The following is an 18447-nucleotide window of genomic DNA, read 5'->3' on the forward strand; positions in this document are numbered from 1 at the left end:
TGGGGTGGCATGTCACAATATTACCCAAACCATTCACTATTATGCTATTTGTCATTTTAAGGAAGCTGCACAATGTGCAATTTTTCTGCACCAACTATTTTATTAGTGAATCACCACATTATAACAAGAACCATCACATGAATTTCTCTAGCGAGGAGTCTATGTTAAGCGTTATTAGAGTTTCCAACAAGTCAAATCGTTCAAAAGACAGTGAGAATAATATAATTATAAAAACTACATCAGGAACCTCTAAAACAAAAGGGTGGGGGTTTTTTTGTTGTTATTTCAAACATTGCAGGTTGTTTTCTGACGCTCCAAAACTTTAACAGGAAGTTGCTTTGGAAAGGAGGTTTGCTAGCCAGAAACAAATTGTGATTCCCCTTGAAGAAACAGATCTGAGGGCTATTTCTGTGGGCAAAAACATTTGCATTGTGTCAGAGCTTTGGAAATAATGCTTCAGTTTTCCAATATAAGTTCTTTACATGTCGGATCACTTCCTTGCCACTCCTCTAGTCCTCATTCTTTTTAGATCTTAGATTTCCTCTGTCCTTATGATGGAGACATAGGTTTGATCATTCCATAGTCCATGAACTTCACAAGGCATTCCCGAGCCACCTTTAGGACATGCTGCCTCTGGGGGTCATCAGCCTGCTTCCCAACAATGGTCAGGATTTCCAGCATCTCACTTTCCACTAGTTTCTTAGCCAGCTCTTGGTCTGCGTGGATTAAGTTGTAAACAATCACGAGCCCACGGTGCTGTACGTTGAGCTTGTCGTGGAGGCAGAGTCTCTGCAGAATCTCCAGCCACTGGGTTGTCTGCAGGAATAAGATTTGCTAGGTTACTTGCACATCTTTGAAATGTGTAACTGCACAGAACTGTTCAAGGTGCTAGTCCACACCATACAAGTAAAACACCCTTGTACCACTTTAACAAGCATGACTTCCTCCCAAGTATCTTGGGTATTGTAGTTTGTTAAGGCTGCTGAGTTGTTATGAGGCACCAAGTTTTTTTTCTCTAATTGCTTCCTTTTCAGGGCTAAATTAGTGGTGAATTATTTCTGAATTAGCTCAGGCATTTCCTGCACAACAAGAGGGGTTTCGTTACTAATTTCTTCATATTATTATTATTTTTAAAAAATCACAGAATAGAAAAGGAAGAAAAGAAAACGAGAAAACTGCTGAGGAAAGCTCCTCAGAACCCCAGCAGTGGTGAACATCAACTGTTAATGAAGCAACAATTTATAGACACTGAAGGGGACAGAATTAGAGACAGAAGCTACCAAGAGGAAGCTTCAATTAAAGGCACAGAAGCTCCAAACAACCTCAAGATTCTATTTTAGCCATCATATAAAACCAAGAGCCTGCTGGATCAGGCCAGTGGCCCATCTAGTCAAGCATCCTGCTCTCTTGCAGTTTCCAGCAACTGGCATTCTGAAGCATTGGTGCCTCTGACTGTTGCGACAGAGCTGAGCCATCGATAGCCCTCTCCTCCATGAATTTGTCCAGTCCTCTTTTAAAGCCATCCAAGTTGGTGGCCATCACTGCCTCCTGCAGGAGGGAGTTCCATAGTTTCTCCAATGCATGACAAACTTTCTTTTCTCTGTCCTGAATCTTCCCATAATCAGCTTCATTGGTAGCACATGAGTTCTAGTGTTATAAGAGAGGGAGAAAAAAATTTCTCTATCTAATTTCTCCATGCCATGAATTGTTTTATAAACTTATATCATGTTACCTCTTACTCGCCTCTTCTCTATATTACAAGGTACCCAGCACTGCAAACTTTCCTCATACAGATGCAACTTTCAACACACACTTTATGCTCAAGGGCAATGAGACCCTTACCACTTCGGTCAGCTTATGGCAGAGTCTCTTGTGGGCAGCCGTGAGCATAGCTAGGGCTCCTGCTGCGGCGTTCTGGACTTTGTCGTCGTCCTCACCACACAGCAACACGAGCAGTTTCAGTCGGTCATTCCCATCTGCTATGAATCTCTCTTGAACCTGGTGCAGGGGGCAGAGGTGGGGGGAAATGAGAGAGATCTGGATTAATTCATCCCCTAACCACCACCACAACAAAAAAGGGATGCGGGTGGCGCTGTGGGTTAAACCACACAGCCTAGGACTTGCCGATCAGAAGGTCGGTGGTTCGAATCCCCGCGACGGGGTGAGCTCCCGTTGCTCGGTCCCTGCTCCTGCCAACCTAGCAGTTTGAAAGCACGTCAAAGTGCAAGTAGATAAATAGGCAGGAAGGTAAACGGCGGGAAGGTAAACGGCGTTTCTGTGCGCTGCTCTGGTTCGCCAGAAGCGGCTTACTCATGCTGGCCACATGACCCGGAAGCTGTATGCCGGCTCCCTTGGCCAATAAAGCGAGATGAGCGCCGCAACCCCAGAGTCGGTCACGACTGGACCTAATGGTCCGGGGTCCCTTTACCTTTACCTTTTAACCACAACAAAAAGGGACAGTATTTGGGGACCTATAGCCTTGTGGGCCAAATTGGAACCCATGGCAGGCCAAATCGGGCTACAGGTTGCCCTCCGTTGAATAACAAGGGCTATTTTACCTCTTTGTTCACCACGAGGTTGCACATGCACTCTGTGGCTGCCTGCCGAAGCTGATCGTGGTTTTCAAACATGTAGTTCTCAATGTCAGGCAGGGCTTTCTCTTTGATGATCTTTTGTCTGAAAGAAGCAAAGTGTGCGTGTGAAATTGCAGAGCACACACTAGCATGTGAATTGCAAGATGCAGTAAAATTCTGCACCCCTCAGGGTGGAATCCTGCAGGCAACCTTGGGGCAGGGAGTCTGAGTGAAATTTGGTCTCCAATTTAGGAGCCAACTCCGAGGGGCAATGAGGGTTTCGGCCCCCACAATACAGTATTTGAGGGGGCTGGGCCCCCACAAAGTTGATGGGCATTCCCATTCAAGTGGTGTGTGCGCAATGCATCATGTGATCAGTTATGCGGGGCAGGACTTACCTGGGCCCCCACAATATCTTATTCAAGTTAGCATCCCTGGTTTCCACCTAACAGGCAGGCCACTCTTAGGCCTGGTTGTGGTCTGCAGCTTATGAAGCACCAGGAGGAATCCCATTGGCTTCTTTGTGACATTTGATTCCAGCTGACCTGCAACATCGCTTCTGCCCACATGACTCCTCATACCTTCCAATATGAAGAGGCCCAAAACCAAGGCGCCATCTTGCAGAGCCAAACTCCCACACGAGTCATGTGACCTGTGCGAGATTGCAGCCCCCTAAAAAGCGTGCGGGGGGGGCACAGGGCTAAAAAAGTGTGTTTGGGGCACCATGCCCCCCAAAAGTGCAGCGTGAGATTGCAATAATCATTTTGGCTGCTGTCGTCTCGTAAGGAAAAATGGGGTGTCCCGTTTTTTCTGGGGCCATTGATGGGCGTTCCTCCCGTGGGAGTGAGTTTCATAGTTTAACAATGCGCTGCGGGAATAAGTCCTTTCTTACATGAGAAACATAGATCCCTATCTTGGCCACATCAGGCTGTCTACCAATAGCAGGAGGCCATGAATCCCCCAGGGGAACAAAATGGCTGCTGTAAATCACCTGAGCTTGTCGCTCCTCCCTGAAAAGTTGGTGAGACCCAGAAGAGCCTCGTAGTTCTGTAGCCCATCCCGCTCGGTGTTCAGCAAACTGACCAGAGGACGCACGACTTCATACACCTGTGGGAGAGGCAGGCAAATGGATGTCACCCTGGGGCACCCTGGAGCCCTGTGGCCATTCAGACCCTGCCACACCCAACAACAGAGCAGACGCCTTTCTGAAGAAAAGGCCTCCTGCACAAAGGGGAAATGTGCAGTCCTTGCTCTGCTCACTTTTGCCTCCAGCCCCCAACCACCACTGGCATTCGGCCCCGAGAAGGTTGTCCAGAAAGGGAATGTTGCTTTTGGGCTGATAAAAGTTGCCCTCTCCTTGTTTTAAAGTAATAAATGTGCTCCTTGTGCTCTCCAGTTGCTGGACTCTGCTCTGTTCACACAAACATAACCATGTTCCAAATATGCCATGGATTGACTCACCCTCTCCCCAGGGAACGCAATGTCTGGATTGGAGATGGCTGCGATCTTGGCCAGGGCGTGTGACGCTTTGATTTTGCCAACTTCTGTGCCTTCCAAAGCCAATGGGATCAGGGCCTAAGAACAACAAATTAGGTGATGACGCCAGGTAAGCTCACAGTTGAATGTCCCTGTTGGCTGAGCGTTCTACCCTAAATTCTTATTTGCACATTATGCAAAAAAAGGGGGGGAGAAAAAAGCCCCACCACCACCCACCCACCCACCCACGTCCCCAGATTAATTGCACAAAGTATTCCTAAATAGGAGCATCTGAAATAGGAAGCTGAAAGAATTACCTTTCCACCCCCTTGAGCAACGATGGTACCACGGTCCTTGGCATCTTCACACAAAGCAAGAAAAACTCTGTTGGAAGAGAAACATACGTTTGGGATAAGTGTCCCCTGTTGTTGTTGATTACGTCCCAAAAGCAATGGTCTGTCTCTGTGCTGGCAGGGGCTGATTGTTTGTCTGAAACATTCCTGGGGATTCCTGGGTGGTGCCATTTTGGCCATATAATGAATGGCACCCCCCTCCAACCCTCGCTATTAACAGCAACATCTTCAGCTTTCACCCTGAAGTACCGATTCAGCGTGTGAACATCATTCAGGGCAGAAACAGACACAAGACTTTGTTGGACGCTTCTCTGGAATCTAGAGTCTGTGAGGGTACACTGCTCACCCTTGTATCCTGCACTGGCATTTCAGGCTTTCCTAAAATGACTTTCCTGTTGCATCCTGCTATTGCCTGAGAATTCTGAAAAGGCAGAAGCGAGGCAGCTTACCTGGCTAAGAGCTCTTTGGTCTGATCGGTCAAAATGGCGCTGTCCGCTTTCACCATGCAGACCAGGGAGGAGGTGACTCCGGCAGCAACCAACCGTTTGACCCGCTTTGAGACAAAATCCTTCTTGTCCTGCGGGAGAGTAAGGAGTCGTGGTGAAGCCCAACTTTAATCTTGGTCCCTGCCACTCTGTGGAGGAGTAGGGATGGGTGGATCTGTCAATTTCTGGTGTGGTATTGTGGTTAGCATGTTGCACTAGGGCCTTGGGAGAACCAGGGTTCAAATCCTCACTCACACTGGGTATGACCTTAAAGGCGAGTCGTCTCTCAGCCCAACCTACCTCACAGGGTTGTTGTGAGGATAAAATAGTGAGGAGGAAAACCACGTACACTTCACTGAGTGCCTTGGTGGAAAAGGTGGTATATAAATGTAATAAATAAATATATTTCAGTTTCCCATTTTCCCACTCTTCAGTTCCTGATATTTCTACATCAGGTTGCGATTTTTTTTTTAACAAGCCCTCATGAAAATTAATCATGATTTTAATGCGAGTTTCTCCTGGATATACACATTTGTCTGCACTTTTGCCTAATATCTATATCCATAATGCACACATTTTTGCAAAGCTTTCCCCCTAATATAATGCTTTTCCAAACCAGGTTCAATATTTATTATTATGGTCAGTGAACAGCATTAAAGGACCCAGTTAAGAAGCACAAACACATTAGCCAGATGTTTATAATGAGGTAAAAAAGAATGAAATTACATACATTCATTTTGTATGTTATTTTCACTAATAGGTTTTTAATATATTTGTTTTTGTGCTTTCAACTGTTTTAAATTATATGTTAACTGCCTTTTTGTACATAATACTTTATTGGAGAACAGCAATGGAAAAAGGTGGTGAGAATTTTGGAGCACAGCTTTGCATCAGTTCTGGTACTGTTTTGTAAAGTGCGAAATAGGCAGGTTTGCTTTTCCAGCGCAAACTGAATAAAAATTCTCTCCCATTGCTAGGGCAGAGTTCTTTCCTGCTAGTTATTAACAGCATTTGGTGTTGCCAAGGATGACCGGCCGGCTACCTTTGGGTGTTCCTCAGGAACATGCTGCTTGGAAAACTTGGCCAATTGCACGAGTTCCGGGATAATTTCCTTGACATCGTAGCTGTTGGTGCAGTTCACCAAGACGGTGGCCACTGAGTACAAAATGGTTTTGTCGCTTGTCTGTAAAACGCAAAATCAAAGTTTTTTTTAAAAAAAGAAGAAGATAAAATCAGGTATTTAAAGTGAGAGAGACTTTGAAAGCAAGGGAGACCTTTGTCCAGTCCAAGGGTTGCATATCTAAAAGATTGAGTTTTTACAAATGTGGAAAGGGTTTATGTGGCACCTATTAACAGTGCCAGTTCTGCATATCAAAGAATTGTGATTATGTCTATTTCCATTATGCTTATGATTTATATTTGTTCAGTTGAGCCACCTGGGACATTATTTTGTGAAAATAATGGTGGAAAACTACAGCAGTGGGCAATTAGGGCCGCAACGATCTGCATGTATGTGGCATTCACGCAAGCGCATGTGTGATACAGCCTACCTTGGCTAATTCAAACATGGCTTGCATGGCTGGCTCATCCTCCACAAAGTCATCCTTCACGTCGGCATCCAGGGTCAAGTAAGCAAGACCTTCTATAGCCCACTTCCTTGTGCGGGTGTCAATGGCGGGGTTGCACAGCCATCTGAAGGAACGAGGCAAGGAAGATGAGGCTCAGTAAGGCAAATGTTGGAGAAGATATTGGAGGAGAACAGATTTTAAGCTGATGTCCTTGGACTCTTTAAATATCCAGATTATTTGCAAAACAGTATTATTGTTGCCATTCTCTCTCTCTCTCTCTCTCTTTCATCCTAGGGCGGGTTACAGCATTAAAATACAATATTAAAAACAATTTAAAACAACCTGCGATCATTAAAATAAGGTGGGTCCTAAAACCATACACCTCAGTGCCAAAGGCCAGGGTAAAGAGGTGCACATTCAGCATTCTCCAGAAGCTGTGCAATGAAGGTGCCAAATGCATCTCTGTGAGGAGGGAGTTCCATAGCTTAGGGGCGACCACAGAGAAGGCTCTCTCCCAGGCCAGCCCCCACAGCTCTCTAAGGGTGGAGGAACTACCAAGAGGGCCTACTTTGCTGATCTCAGCACCTGAAAGGGTCTGTAGGAAAGAATGTGGTCTTTTAGACATTTGGGGCCTGAGTCATTTAGGGCTTTAAACACCAATACCATTGAAGCTGTTTCAAAACAGGGTTTATATCAGATTTAAATGGAACCCCAGCCAGTAATCTGGCAGCTGTATTTTGGACCGAGTGAAGTTTCCGAATAATCTTCAAGGGCAGCCCCATGTGGAACGCACTGCAGCAATTCAATCTGGAAGTTACCAGAGAATGGAAGACGTGATTTTGTTACAGAAATGCTAGGATATTACACACCACATGGACCTAAGAGTCTTGCTGGGATGTTTGAAGAATATGCTTCCAGAAAGTGACTGGGAGGAGCTAGCAATTAGGCTGGCATGCAAACTTTAGAGACCGAGAGAGGCAGCATCTGTTGTGGAATCTGCTCTCCCAACTCCTCTACCCCTCGTCCCCAAAGTCGGTCTTCTGCCACTTACTTCCGGCACTGCCTAGCCAGCTTCTCTGTTGACCCTTCGGCAAACTGTCGCAGGCCATAGTCTGTGCCCCCGGCGGAGCCCAGCTTGCAAAGGCCCTGGGAAGAGAATCAAGGAGGTATTGGTGGGCTCAGTATTGCACTGGCATAGCCACACCCACCCACCCACCCCCTTTTAAAAATGAAACTCTGCTGTGCATGTACTTCAAAATGTAGGCCTCCACCTACAGCTCAAATCGTTCGGCTTTAGGTTTTGTAGGCTTCCTGGCTGCAAGGTGGAGGGTTGGCACAGATCCTACACACCTTCCCCCAAAAAGGTACCTCGCCCATCATTATCTCTTCCTTTTAGTCAACATTCTGTAACTATTTTATAACGATTGACAACAACATTAGCACACCTTAATACAACTAAAACACAGAATTACAATCCTAAATAGGATGTTGTTGTTGTACCACTCTTCATCCAAAGATCACAGGGTGGTTTGCAACATAAACCGACAGAAATCATGTGGTCTAACTCACAAGTGGTACTAGGATAGTTCAGTTGGTAGAGCATGAGAATCTTCATCTTAGGGTCGTGGGTTTGAGCCCTATGTTGGGCAAAAGGATTTCTACATTGCAGGAAGTTGGACCAGATGACCCTCATGGTCTCTTCCAGCTCTACAATTCTACGAAGGCCGTATTAAAAAATGTTGCCATTTGCTCTGTGATTGGTTTATGGGAACCTATAGCAAAGTGATCATAAGAGCAGCCAGGGAGGGGCTGCATAATGGGGTGTATTAAGTCTTTCCTAGTCCCTTGATTGAAACTGCATCAGGGAAGGACATGCATGATGGACTTCACCTCAGCATTGCTACAAGGGCAGCAACTGCCGTTCATTGGGGTTTTGTTGTATCTGTCATCTAATAACATTAGAAGGGAGAACATTAAACCTTGCCATAGGAAAAGCCTTCCTGCACTGAGGATAATCAGCCATCTCACGCGTGGCATTCCATCTTTGCAGGAGAGGCAAGGTTGCCCCAGTGACTGAGGGGAACAGGGTTCCCCACTGTTCCCCACCCACCCCTGAGCCAGGAGAACTGACCACCAGAGCTCTGATCTTGATCTTCTCATTCTGAGTCTTCTTGTAGATTTCCTTCAGCAGGCTGATCCCGTTGGTGATGATGAAGGTGGCTCGGCTCAACTTGGTCGAAGCGTGGATCAGGGCTTCCACGGCCACCAGCTGATCGATCTCTCGCTCGGAGCCGCAGAGAGCCACCATCATCTCCATGACCCCTTTCATGCCCAGCAGTTTGTTCCCCAAATCAAAAGGCCCCTGCAGGACCCCAGACACTGTCTGGATGGCGTGTAGAGTCTTGTCCATGTCCTGGGGGTCAATTTTGCTCCTAGAAACATGGAAAAGCAGAGGAAGGAAGGAAGTGGAAGGCACGGTGTCCCCACCTACCCATCAAAATGGCCCATTGGGGTTTGGGGAAACTCAGGATATCCACCCATGATTTAATTAGAAATACAATCCATTTCACCGGTACTTTTTTTTCTAGAAAAAGAGGTGCCAGAGCTCACCATGAACACCTCCCTTGTTCTCTTAGAATGGCAAGGGCACTCACCTGCCTGAGAGGGGCTGGAGCTGAGCTCCAGTGAGCTCTGGCTGAAAAAAAGCCCTGCATCTCACCCTGGTGGAGGGAGACTATAAAATGACATGTGGCACAGAGAAGTTATTCTCCCTCTCTTAATGGTAGACCTCACGGTCATCCAATGAAGTGGAATGTTGGGATTTTTGGGGACAGGTAAAATGAATGACTTCTCCACACAGTGCATAGTTAAACTATGGAACTCCCTGCCACAGGAGACAAGAATGGACACCAACCTGGATGGTTTTAAAAGGGGATTGGGCAAACTTGTGGAGGAGAGGGCTATCAATGGCTATTAGCCACAATGGCTATGCTCTGCCCCCACAGTTGGAGGCAGCAATGTTTCTGAATACCAGTCCCTGGAGACTACAGGAGGAAAGAGTGCTCTTATTCTCAGGTCCTGCTTGTGGGTTTCCCTTTCGTTGGCCACTCTGAGAACAAGATGCTGGACTGGATGGGCCATTGGCCTGATCCAGCAGGCCCTTCTTATGTTCTTACATTCTTCCTGTGACCAGGTGGGTCTGTGTAGGTGCTCACTGTGGTTGGTCGACTTCAAGCCTCCCTCCTCCCCAGCTGAACTGCCCTCCCTTCTTGGAGTTATCTTTAAACCAGACTTGAAATGGGCAGCTCTTCAAATGCCTTCAAGTAGAGTAGTCCTGTCCTTTGTAAAGCAGGACACACAGCCCCCTTACTCACTGGATGTACTCTTCGCAGAGCAGCCTGAAGTTATCCCTCTCTGGGTCACACCGCAAATCGTCATACAGCTTGTTCAGGAGCACCGAAGCTGTCAGCTGGGTGTTCTCGGTCAAAGGGAGGCAGTTTGGCATGTCAGGGATCTGGCCAGCAACTTTCAGGATCTTCTTGAGACCTGGGAGCAGAACAGGGGGAGGGAGCGAACACAGGGTCAGTTTACACTCAAATGCAGAGATGCAACCTTGGACAGGGCTCAGCAATTGAGCATGTGCTCTGCATGCAGAAGGCCCTAGGTTCAATCCCCAATAACATCTCCAAGCAGAGCTGAGAATTCCCCTGCCTGAACCCCTGAGGAGCTTCTGCCAGCCTGTGTAGACAACACTGGGCTAGAGGGAGCAATGGTCTGGCTCTCTATAAGGCAGCTTCGTATCTTCCTCTGAAGTTGGCATCTAAGAGATCCCCTTATGGGAATCAGATATAGCTCTGTGGCTTCTAGTTCTAAACAACAACAACAATTTATTATTTATACCCTGCCCATCTGGAAGGGTTTCCCCAGCCACTCTGGGCAGCTCCCAACAGAATATTAAAAACACAATAAAACATCAAACACTAAAAACTTTCCTAAACAGGGCTGCCTTCAAATGTATTCTAAAAGTCAGAGGGTTGTTTATTTCCTTGACATCTGGCTGGAGGGCATTCTACAGTGTGGGTGCCACTACTGAGAAGGCCCTCAGTCTGGTTCCCTGTAACCTCACTTCTTGCAGTGAGGGAACTGCCAGAAGTCCCTTGGCACTGGACCTCAGTATCTGGGCTGAACAATGGGGGTGAAGACACCCCTTCAGGTATATTGGGCCGAAGCCTCCTTTCTTCCAAGGAGCTCAAGGTGGTGTTTGTGGTTCTCCTTCTTCCTATTTAATCCCCACAACAACTTTGTGGGACAGTGAGTTTGAGAGACAGTGAGTGAAGTGACCAGCCCTAGGTCCACCAGGGAGCTTCCTGGCTGAGTGGGGATTCAAACCCTGGTCTCCCAGGTCATAGTCCAACACTCTAACTATTGTGCCACACTGCCTCTCTCTACCTGTTGTCAGATCTGGACCAGCAGGAAAAGAGGATATTGGCGCTGGGCTTACCGTTGTCAATGACAAACAGGGTCCTGCTGTTGTCATGGATCCTCAGGTCCTTCCTTGGTATGTTCTTATTGAGCAAATTGAGAGCACGGTCTCGGCCTTGTCCAGACACCTTTTTATTGGGGAGCATGTCCAGGAGGCGCATTGTGACTGCCTTCAGGTCCTTCTTTGTGTCTGTGCAAAAAAAAAAAGAAAGTTGGGCAAAGCACAGTCATTTCTGGAAAGTGATTGGTGTAGCTGTTAATATCCATTCATTTCTGAACAGGGACAGCCTGGCCACTGTAGTCCATTTGTTGGTAACCTCAAGGCTGTAAACCTCTTTGATTATTTTAATGGCATAAATATTTTTGTAAATAAATAATATGCACAGGGACTGACTTTCATTCATATCAGCCTTCCTGATGCCCTTCGGATGGATGAAGAGCTCAAACTCAGAGCATGGTTTCCTCCAAAATCTTTAATGTTCAGATCAGCACTTATCAATGCACCTTTTAGCAAAGTTACCAATAATTACCCAGCACTAAGGCATCCTCTTTTCCATGCTCTTCCTTCTTGCCTTCCCCAGTTAGCGAGTCAATGATGGCCTGCAGGAGGTTGGAGACAGCCAGCGAGATCTCTTCATGGTTGGTGGACATCCACAGGCAGATATTGTCAATTCCCAGCATGTGAAGGATGGCTGTTGCCTGTCCAGCGAACGAGAGATTGATTTTGTCTGAGTTACCTGCCAGTGTTAAAACTATGAAACTCGTTCCCACAGGAGGCAGTGGCAGCCACTAACCTGGGTGGCTTAAAAAGAGGACTAGACAAATTCACAGGAACACGGGGCCTCAGGAAAATGCCTTGCATCAAGACAGACCATTGGTCCATCCTGTGGGAGAGTGGGGAAAGGTAAAGGTAAAGGACTCCTGGACAGTTAAGTGCAGTCAAAGGCGACTATGGGGTTGCGGCACTCATCTCGCTTTCAGGCCGAGGGAGCCGGTGTTTGTCCATAGACAGCTTTTCGGGTCATGTGGCCAGCATGACTAAACTGCTTCCAAGGCAGCAGAACACTGTGACAGAAATCAGTGTGTATGGAAATGCTGTTTACCTTCTTACCACAGCTGTACCTATTTATCTACTTGCACTGGCGTGCTTTCAAACTGCTAGGTTGGCAGGAGCTGGGACAGAGCAACGGGAGCTCACCCATGGGTATTTGAACCATCAACCTTCTGACTGGCAAACCCAAGAGGCTCAGTGGTTAAGACCACAGAACCACCAGTGTCCCTTGGGAGGGTGGGAAAGGAGAAGGCCTTCCCTGTGGCTGCTCCCAGATTGTGGAGCTCTCTTCCATGGGAGGCTTGCCTGGACCCCTCTATGAGTTTCTTTTGCTGACAAGCAAATGCTCCCCCCCCCTTCCAACAGAGCATTGGCCACTCACTGACTGTTCTGGTAGTGTCTTCTGAGTGTTGTACTTTTCTTTCAGCAGTTAGTATTTGTCCTTTTAAATGTTTTTAAGTGTTCTCTCTGCAGTTTTAATATGGTTACTTATTTAATTGCATGCAGATAGATAGATAGATAGATAGATAGAGTGTACTTTAGTTGTATCTGTCTTAATTTATGCCTGTGCTGAGAGAAAGGCATGATACAAAGAACATAAAGTTAGGATTTGGTCACCAGTGGGTCTGGGACCAGGGGGAGGGTGTAGAGCAGAGGGTGATGTGTGAACCAGGCAACCTCAGATAACACTTACCCTTGCCTTATGGTCTGTGCACATTCCTGAAAGGGTCCTTATCGCTGCAAGGACTAGCTCTGGGTTTTTTGTGTCTATCAGCCTCAGTAGCAGGTTCAGGCCATTGTTCTGGAATATCCTCTCTGCACCCGCTTCCTCCCGGCCAAGGACAATGAGATTGTTTGCAGCCTGGTTTTTAAAAAGAAATGGCAATTGACATAATTGAATGGCTATATAAATTCCAAAAGATATATATTTGTTTAGGTAAACCTACCCAGATATTTAGAAAATTGATGATGGTTTTAATCTGCTTTTAGTTTATTGTTAATTTAACTTTTTGAAGATCTTAAATTATTGTTGCTAATTTTTCCTATTGATGATTTTATTGTTTTATCTTTAAAAAAAAACTGCTTTGAGGGCTTTTTTTTTTTGCAATGAAGCAGTGTATAAATTTTATGAAATAAATAATAGGTTTGACCAGTGTTTCTGCATATGTATCACACTGATTTAAGCATGAAAGCCTTTGGGAAGAATCCTCTTCTGAGTTCTTGTTCTTCAATAACTGGAAGCCAGGACAGAAATCTTGTTTATTATAAAGGAATTTATGGAATTTTGCTATTGCAAGGAGGCGGGGAAGTCACACATAAGCTGCATGTTTCCAGGGTGGTGGAGGATCCGTAACACTGGTGGGATTTTTATTTCCTTTGCTTTAGACACAGATGCTCAACATTCATCATTCATGCCCGCTCAGGAAATATGGATGTATTGCTTTTTATATTGGCATGTCACCATTTCTTTCTCTTGTTGTCTACTGTTTGTTTGCTTTTTATATGGTACGATGCAATACTCTGCTGCCACACTTTTGGGTTGTTAATCAATCAATCCTCACCTTCTCTCGCTTCTCTTTCTCACTCTTCTCATCTAGCAGGATCTCAAACATTTGCTGGACCCGGGCATCGGTAGAGAACTGGACACGCAGCTGCACCAGGTCAGTTGGGAAACAAGATATGAGTTAGACTAGAGCAAGTAGTGGGCAACCTCAGGCCCAAGGGTGTGCTTTCTCTGGCCCTTGGGACTCCCCACCCTCCCTAGCCATACCCCCACCCCCACTGTCACAGGCCACATTCACACGATTCATTGAAAGCACTATGATACCACTTGGGGGAGTCATGGCTTCTCCCCCAAAGTATCCTGGGAACTGTAGTATGTTAAGGGTGCTGTGAGTTGCTAGGAAACCTCCCTAGTCCCCCTCCCAGTGCTATAGTTCCCAGGGAAGTTAACAATCTATCCCTCTTTACAGGGAACTCTGGAAATTGTAGCTGTGAGAGAGGACACTTCAGCACCCACAAAATATGGCAGATCAGGAATTCAGGACCATGGAGAGCTCTAAGTGAGCAACTTGATTCAGCAGAACTGAACTATACAGTGGTGCCTCGCAAGACGAAATTAATTCGTTCCGCGAGTCTTTTCGTCTTGCGATGTTTTTCGTCTTGTGAAGCATGGTCCGTCGCAACTGCGCCTCTTCAAGCGGCTTTAAGAAAAAAGCGAACAAACTCGCAAGACGTTTTCGTCTTGCGAAGCAAGCCCATAGGGAAAATCGTCTAGCGAAGCAACGCAAAAACCGAAAAACCCTTTCGTCTTGCGCGTTTTTCGTTTTGCGAGGCATTCGTCTTGCGGGGCACCACTGTATAGTTAATGTGGCATCGTTCTACTTTAAACAGACATGGCTTCCCCCAAAGCAACATGGGGAATGTAGTTCATTAAGGGTGCTGAGAGCTGTTAACAGACTGCCTGTTCCCCTCCCAGAGCTACAGTTCCCAGAGTTACCCATGAAGCAGGATTGACTGTTAAAGCACTCTGGGAGTTGTAGCTCTGGGAGAGGAATAACAACTCTCTAGCACCCCTTAACAAACTACAGTTCCCAGAATTCTTTGGGGGAGGCCGTGACTGTGCAAAGTGCTATTATGGTGCTTTATATGTATGGTGTGAATGTGGTCACAGTTTTCACTGACGAGCAGCATCAGAAACTCAAGGTGGAAAAAGAATCATGCTGTTCTCTTCCTGCATCTGCACAAGATTGCAAATGACACTCCACATTCTAGAGCCAGGGGTCCAGGAAATAATAAATGCTATCATTGTGACCTTTTCTTCTTCTTAAAAAAGTTAGCTGCCATCCATATAGTGGCATTCTTGGAACATTTGACATTAGCTGACCATGGTCAAAAAACAGGCAGTTGGGTGACAGTCTCTGACCAGTCAATTGACCAGTGTGCCAACCTTACTCTGTGCTTACCTTCTCCTGGATAGAGGCTCCTAGACGACGGAGAGTCTCTTGGAAGTTTTTATTCCGGGGCTCAATAGTGGCACACCTCTGGATATCTTTGAAGGCCTGATCCAGCTTGCCCAGCTTCTCCAGAGCTTGGCTACGTCGGTATAAGGCCTTAATATCTGAAGCATTGATGTCGATAGCTAGTGGGGAATTAGCAAATGACAACTGTCACCTTGCAGCAGCTATTCCATCTGCCTGAAGCATTTGGCCCACTCCATATGGCTCTGCTGAAAGACCAGCTCCTTTTGAATGCTGAAGTTCGATTGTTTTTTCTCTTTCTCATCCCTTTTTCCTTTTATGCTACGTCATTCAGATTGCAAGTATGCAAACAGGGACTGTCCCATCTGTGTACTTTTTTTAAAAAAGGTTTGGGTTTGTGGAGGTAAATTTGAAATGACAGAGCCATCGTTTGACCTACCTCTGGATGCGTCTGATGCCGCCTGGGCATAGTTGTCCTAAGAATTTGGGGAGAAAAATGGCTGGAATCAGTGACTGAGACGGCTGGCTTTGATCTCAGCCAAATTCTCTTCCCCACCCCCTGCCGCAAAAACCTTTTCAAGGTTGACTACTGCAAAAGCAAGTCAACTTGTTCAATAATCAGTATCTACACAACTCACTCACAACTTCATAAAATGACTTCCCATTGACATCTGAAGTTCAACAATTGTTGGACTACTGCACTGATGCATAACAACATCTCTTTTTTCTTGTATTAGATTTGAATGCCTATCCTAATTGATTCCCATTTTATAGGGAATTTCCTCATCAAGAATCCTAGAACTGTAGAGTTGGATGGGACTACATGGTCATCAGCTCCAACCCCTAGCAATGCAGGAATCTTTTCCCCAATGTGGGGCTTGAACCCATGACCTTGAGATTAAGAGTCTCATGCTCTACCCGTTAACATACCCGGCATTTAATCTCATTGGTTTTACCTTTTTCAGGAAACAAGCTGCCCGGTTTCGGAACAACACCGCCTGAAGCGATTTATCTTTGGCGACCTTGAGGGCTTTGGTGTAGCTTTTGATAGCATTCTCATAATCATTGCCTTGGAAATACTTATTTCCCTCCTCTTTCAGCTGCGAAGCGTTATCCATCTAGGAAAAGAAACCAACAGTATCTGTCTAGGACAGGAATGTAGGACTGGATAGGCCCTCGAGACCTCTCTGCCTGACCCTCTCCATCAACAGGAGGGTGCATTCCTTTCTGGGCAAACTCCTGGGTGGGTGGAGCCAGAGGCAAAAGTGGGAGGAGCAACAGGTGGGAATTTAACCTTTGTGTAGTAGGCTAATTGCAACACACACACCCTGCTCCTGATCGTCTATTTATGTAGAGGTGAGAAAGGGAGAAAAACATTTCTATATCCATTTTCATAATTTTGTAATTTTGTAGTCCATCATGTCACTTCTTTCTCAGCTTTTCTCTAAACTAAAACATTGCAAACACTGCAGCCTTTCCTCACAGAAGAGTCATTCCATCCCCTTGACCATTTGGGTCATCCTCCACTTTCTCCCCACCCTGCATAATTTTATACACTTCTGTTGAGCCCCTTCTTCCTTGCCTTTCCCCCCTGAGGCATCGCATGTGGCTGATGTACTTCACTCAATCAAAGTTATAATGATTACAGGTATGGTTTTGTAAATTTTCTTTTGCTTGATTATTTTGCTTGATCATTATTTTGCTTGATTTTTAATTTTTCTTTTGCTTGACTTTTTACATCTACAGTCTCAAAAGCCAACCAATCAATCAATATACGGTATATGTGTACGTGTGTTTGTGTGTATTATGTGTATGTGTAGGCTTTAAGTCTCTGAAAGCTGTTGCCAAGAAAATTTGCTTGCTCCTTTTTCATTGCCTTCCATCTCCTTTCCCACAGCAGACTCTCCCGTAAGCAGCTATATTTGGCCAGCCACAATATGCCTCTGGGATATGTCACTATCGCCTGACACAATCTCACATTCCATCCCCAACGAAAACAAAACCCAAGGTTGATTTTCAACACAACCACCAGCATCAATCTGCTATTTGATTTCAGTTCCTACCCGCTTAATACCCAGATTTCCATACCTTCTGAAGTTTCCAAACTCTGAGATTACTCACCAATATTGGCTGTTTTCCCTTCGATCAATGAACTGCAAGCACTTCTCTCTTTGTGTAAGTAGACTGATATGCCTGCCTGGGCTTCAGATAGATAGGTATATATATATAGCTCAATGAAATGGTCACAGATCCAGGACTGTAGCACAGTGCGAAAGACCTCAGGGGTGAAGGTCTAACTTCCTGAAACAATGATTGGCTTTAAACTGAGCACAGTGGACGGGTCTGAACAATTTGCTGAAATGTGTGTCCAAAATGTGCACCAATTTTGGGCAAGACTGAAGGTGGGTCTTTTAAATAGCGAAAAAGAAATGCAAATAGCCCCCCTGGATTCCCCCCACCCCACCCCATGAAATGTACTCTCCTCCTTCCCATTCTATTTAAGGAAGTGTCAGACATTTGAAACTCTGGGACAAATGGCTTTTACTCCAGAGTCCTAGAAGAGTTTCAGGAGCAGCTGCAACTTGCGGGATGCCTCCAGTACCTTCGAGAACTGCCTCCACCCCACCGCCGGTGGAGATTACATTCAGAAATCACGTTCCTTCTCCTAGGGCTTGGAGAAATTCCAAACAATGGAAATAGCTTGGTGAAAACTCCAGATACACTGGCCAAAAAGCAAAAGAATTGACTGGGCTGATTAATTGTAAACAGGACATTCTTTATGGATTCTGTACATGCAGCCATATAATTGTGTTTTAAAACATTATGATCAAATATTGATTGTTTAATATGTTTAGTGTTTTTTAAAAAAACACAAGTGAAATTTGGAGAACCAAATAAATTCCTGCAGAATGACAGAATTGATTGGTGGCTAAAGGATGGATGAGCTACAATGATTTCAGAGTTAATGCTGGAAACTGAAACTGTTGGATGTCTGAAACCCTGCAGCAGTCTTCTCCAACCAGGTGCCCTCTAGCTGTTTTGTTCTACCACTCCCATCATGGCTGAAGCTGATGGGAGTTGTATAGTTCAAAACAGCTGGAGGCGACTCTAAAGTCATGTCTCAATTACGTTTTACTGCTTCTCTTAGAAGTGGAGCTGGCTTCTTGACTATAGATGTAGTCAGCAGGTGTAGCCAGCAATGGTGCCCTCTAACACCCCTGACCACTGGCCATGCTGGCTGATGGGAGTTGGAGTCCAACAACATCTCAAAGGCACCACCTCGGATGCTCCTGCTTTAAGGCTACTGAAAGCAAAGGAGAAGGCTTTGTTTTACCTTTAATAGGTGGGTGGATGGGTGGACTTTGGTAGGCGCAGCTTGTCATGATGTGATGGGAGAACATGCGCATGCCAAAATTCTCTCCTGTGTTCAGCCATCGGAGTCTTGTTCTCCTTTTCCTCTGCTCATCTACCCAGTATC

At 45.8% G+C, this 18447-nt stretch overlaps 1 protein-coding gene across 2 annotated transcripts; it reads right to left on the bottom strand.

Annotated features, from left to right (window-relative positions):
- Window positions 1-80: 80 nt before the first annotated feature.
- Window positions 81-17455, bottom strand: UNC45B (unc-45 myosin chaperone B). Of its 2 annotated transcripts, none has more exons than XM_083588112.1 (20): window positions 17091-17455; window positions 15926-16087; window positions 15409-15445; window positions 14955-15130; window positions 13551-13640; window positions 12683-12850; window positions 11468-11636; window positions 10957-11127; window positions 9830-10001; window positions 8587-8887; window positions 7507-7601; window positions 6438-6579; window positions 5930-6070; window positions 4852-4979; window positions 4367-4433; window positions 4035-4148; window positions 3565-3680; window positions 2559-2676; window positions 1843-1998; window positions 81-816 (listed from the first exon to the last, which is right to left on the bottom strand). In XM_083588112.1, the coding sequence occupies exons 2-20, from the start codon at window positions 16085-16087 to the stop codon at window positions 550-552; spliced, it is 2790 nt and encodes a 929-aa protein (XP_083444238.1). In that variant the 5' UTR covers window positions 17091-17455; the 3' UTR covers window positions 81-549. The 2 variants fall into 2 exon arrangements, with proteins under 2 accessions (XP_083444238.1, XP_083444239.1); XM_083588113.1 differs by having other exon boundaries at window positions 17058-17310.
- Window positions 17456-18447: the final 992 nt, after the last annotated feature.

Source organism: Podarcis filfolensis, assembly GCF_964270895.1.
Source record: "Podarcis filfolensis genome assembly, chromosome: 15".
NCBI lineage: Eukaryota > Metazoa > Chordata > Lepidosauria > Squamata > Lacertidae > Podarcis > Podarcis filfolensis.

Bases quoted from the DNA above. Each gene is read 5' to 3' on its own strand.
- UNC45B (XM_083588112.1), bottom strand. From the start codon at position 16,087: ATGGATAACGCTTCGCAGCTGAAAGAGGAGGGAAATAAGTATTTCCAA. The intron at 15,446-15,925 runs GTAAAACCAATG...CCAAATTCTTAG, and splicing joins CAGCTTGTTTCCTGAAAAAG to GACAACTATGCCCAGGCGGC. The intron at 7,602-8,586 runs GTCAGTTCTCCT...TTCTCTTCCCAG, and splicing joins TCAAGATCAGAGCTCTGGTG to GGCCTTTGCAAGCTGGGCTC.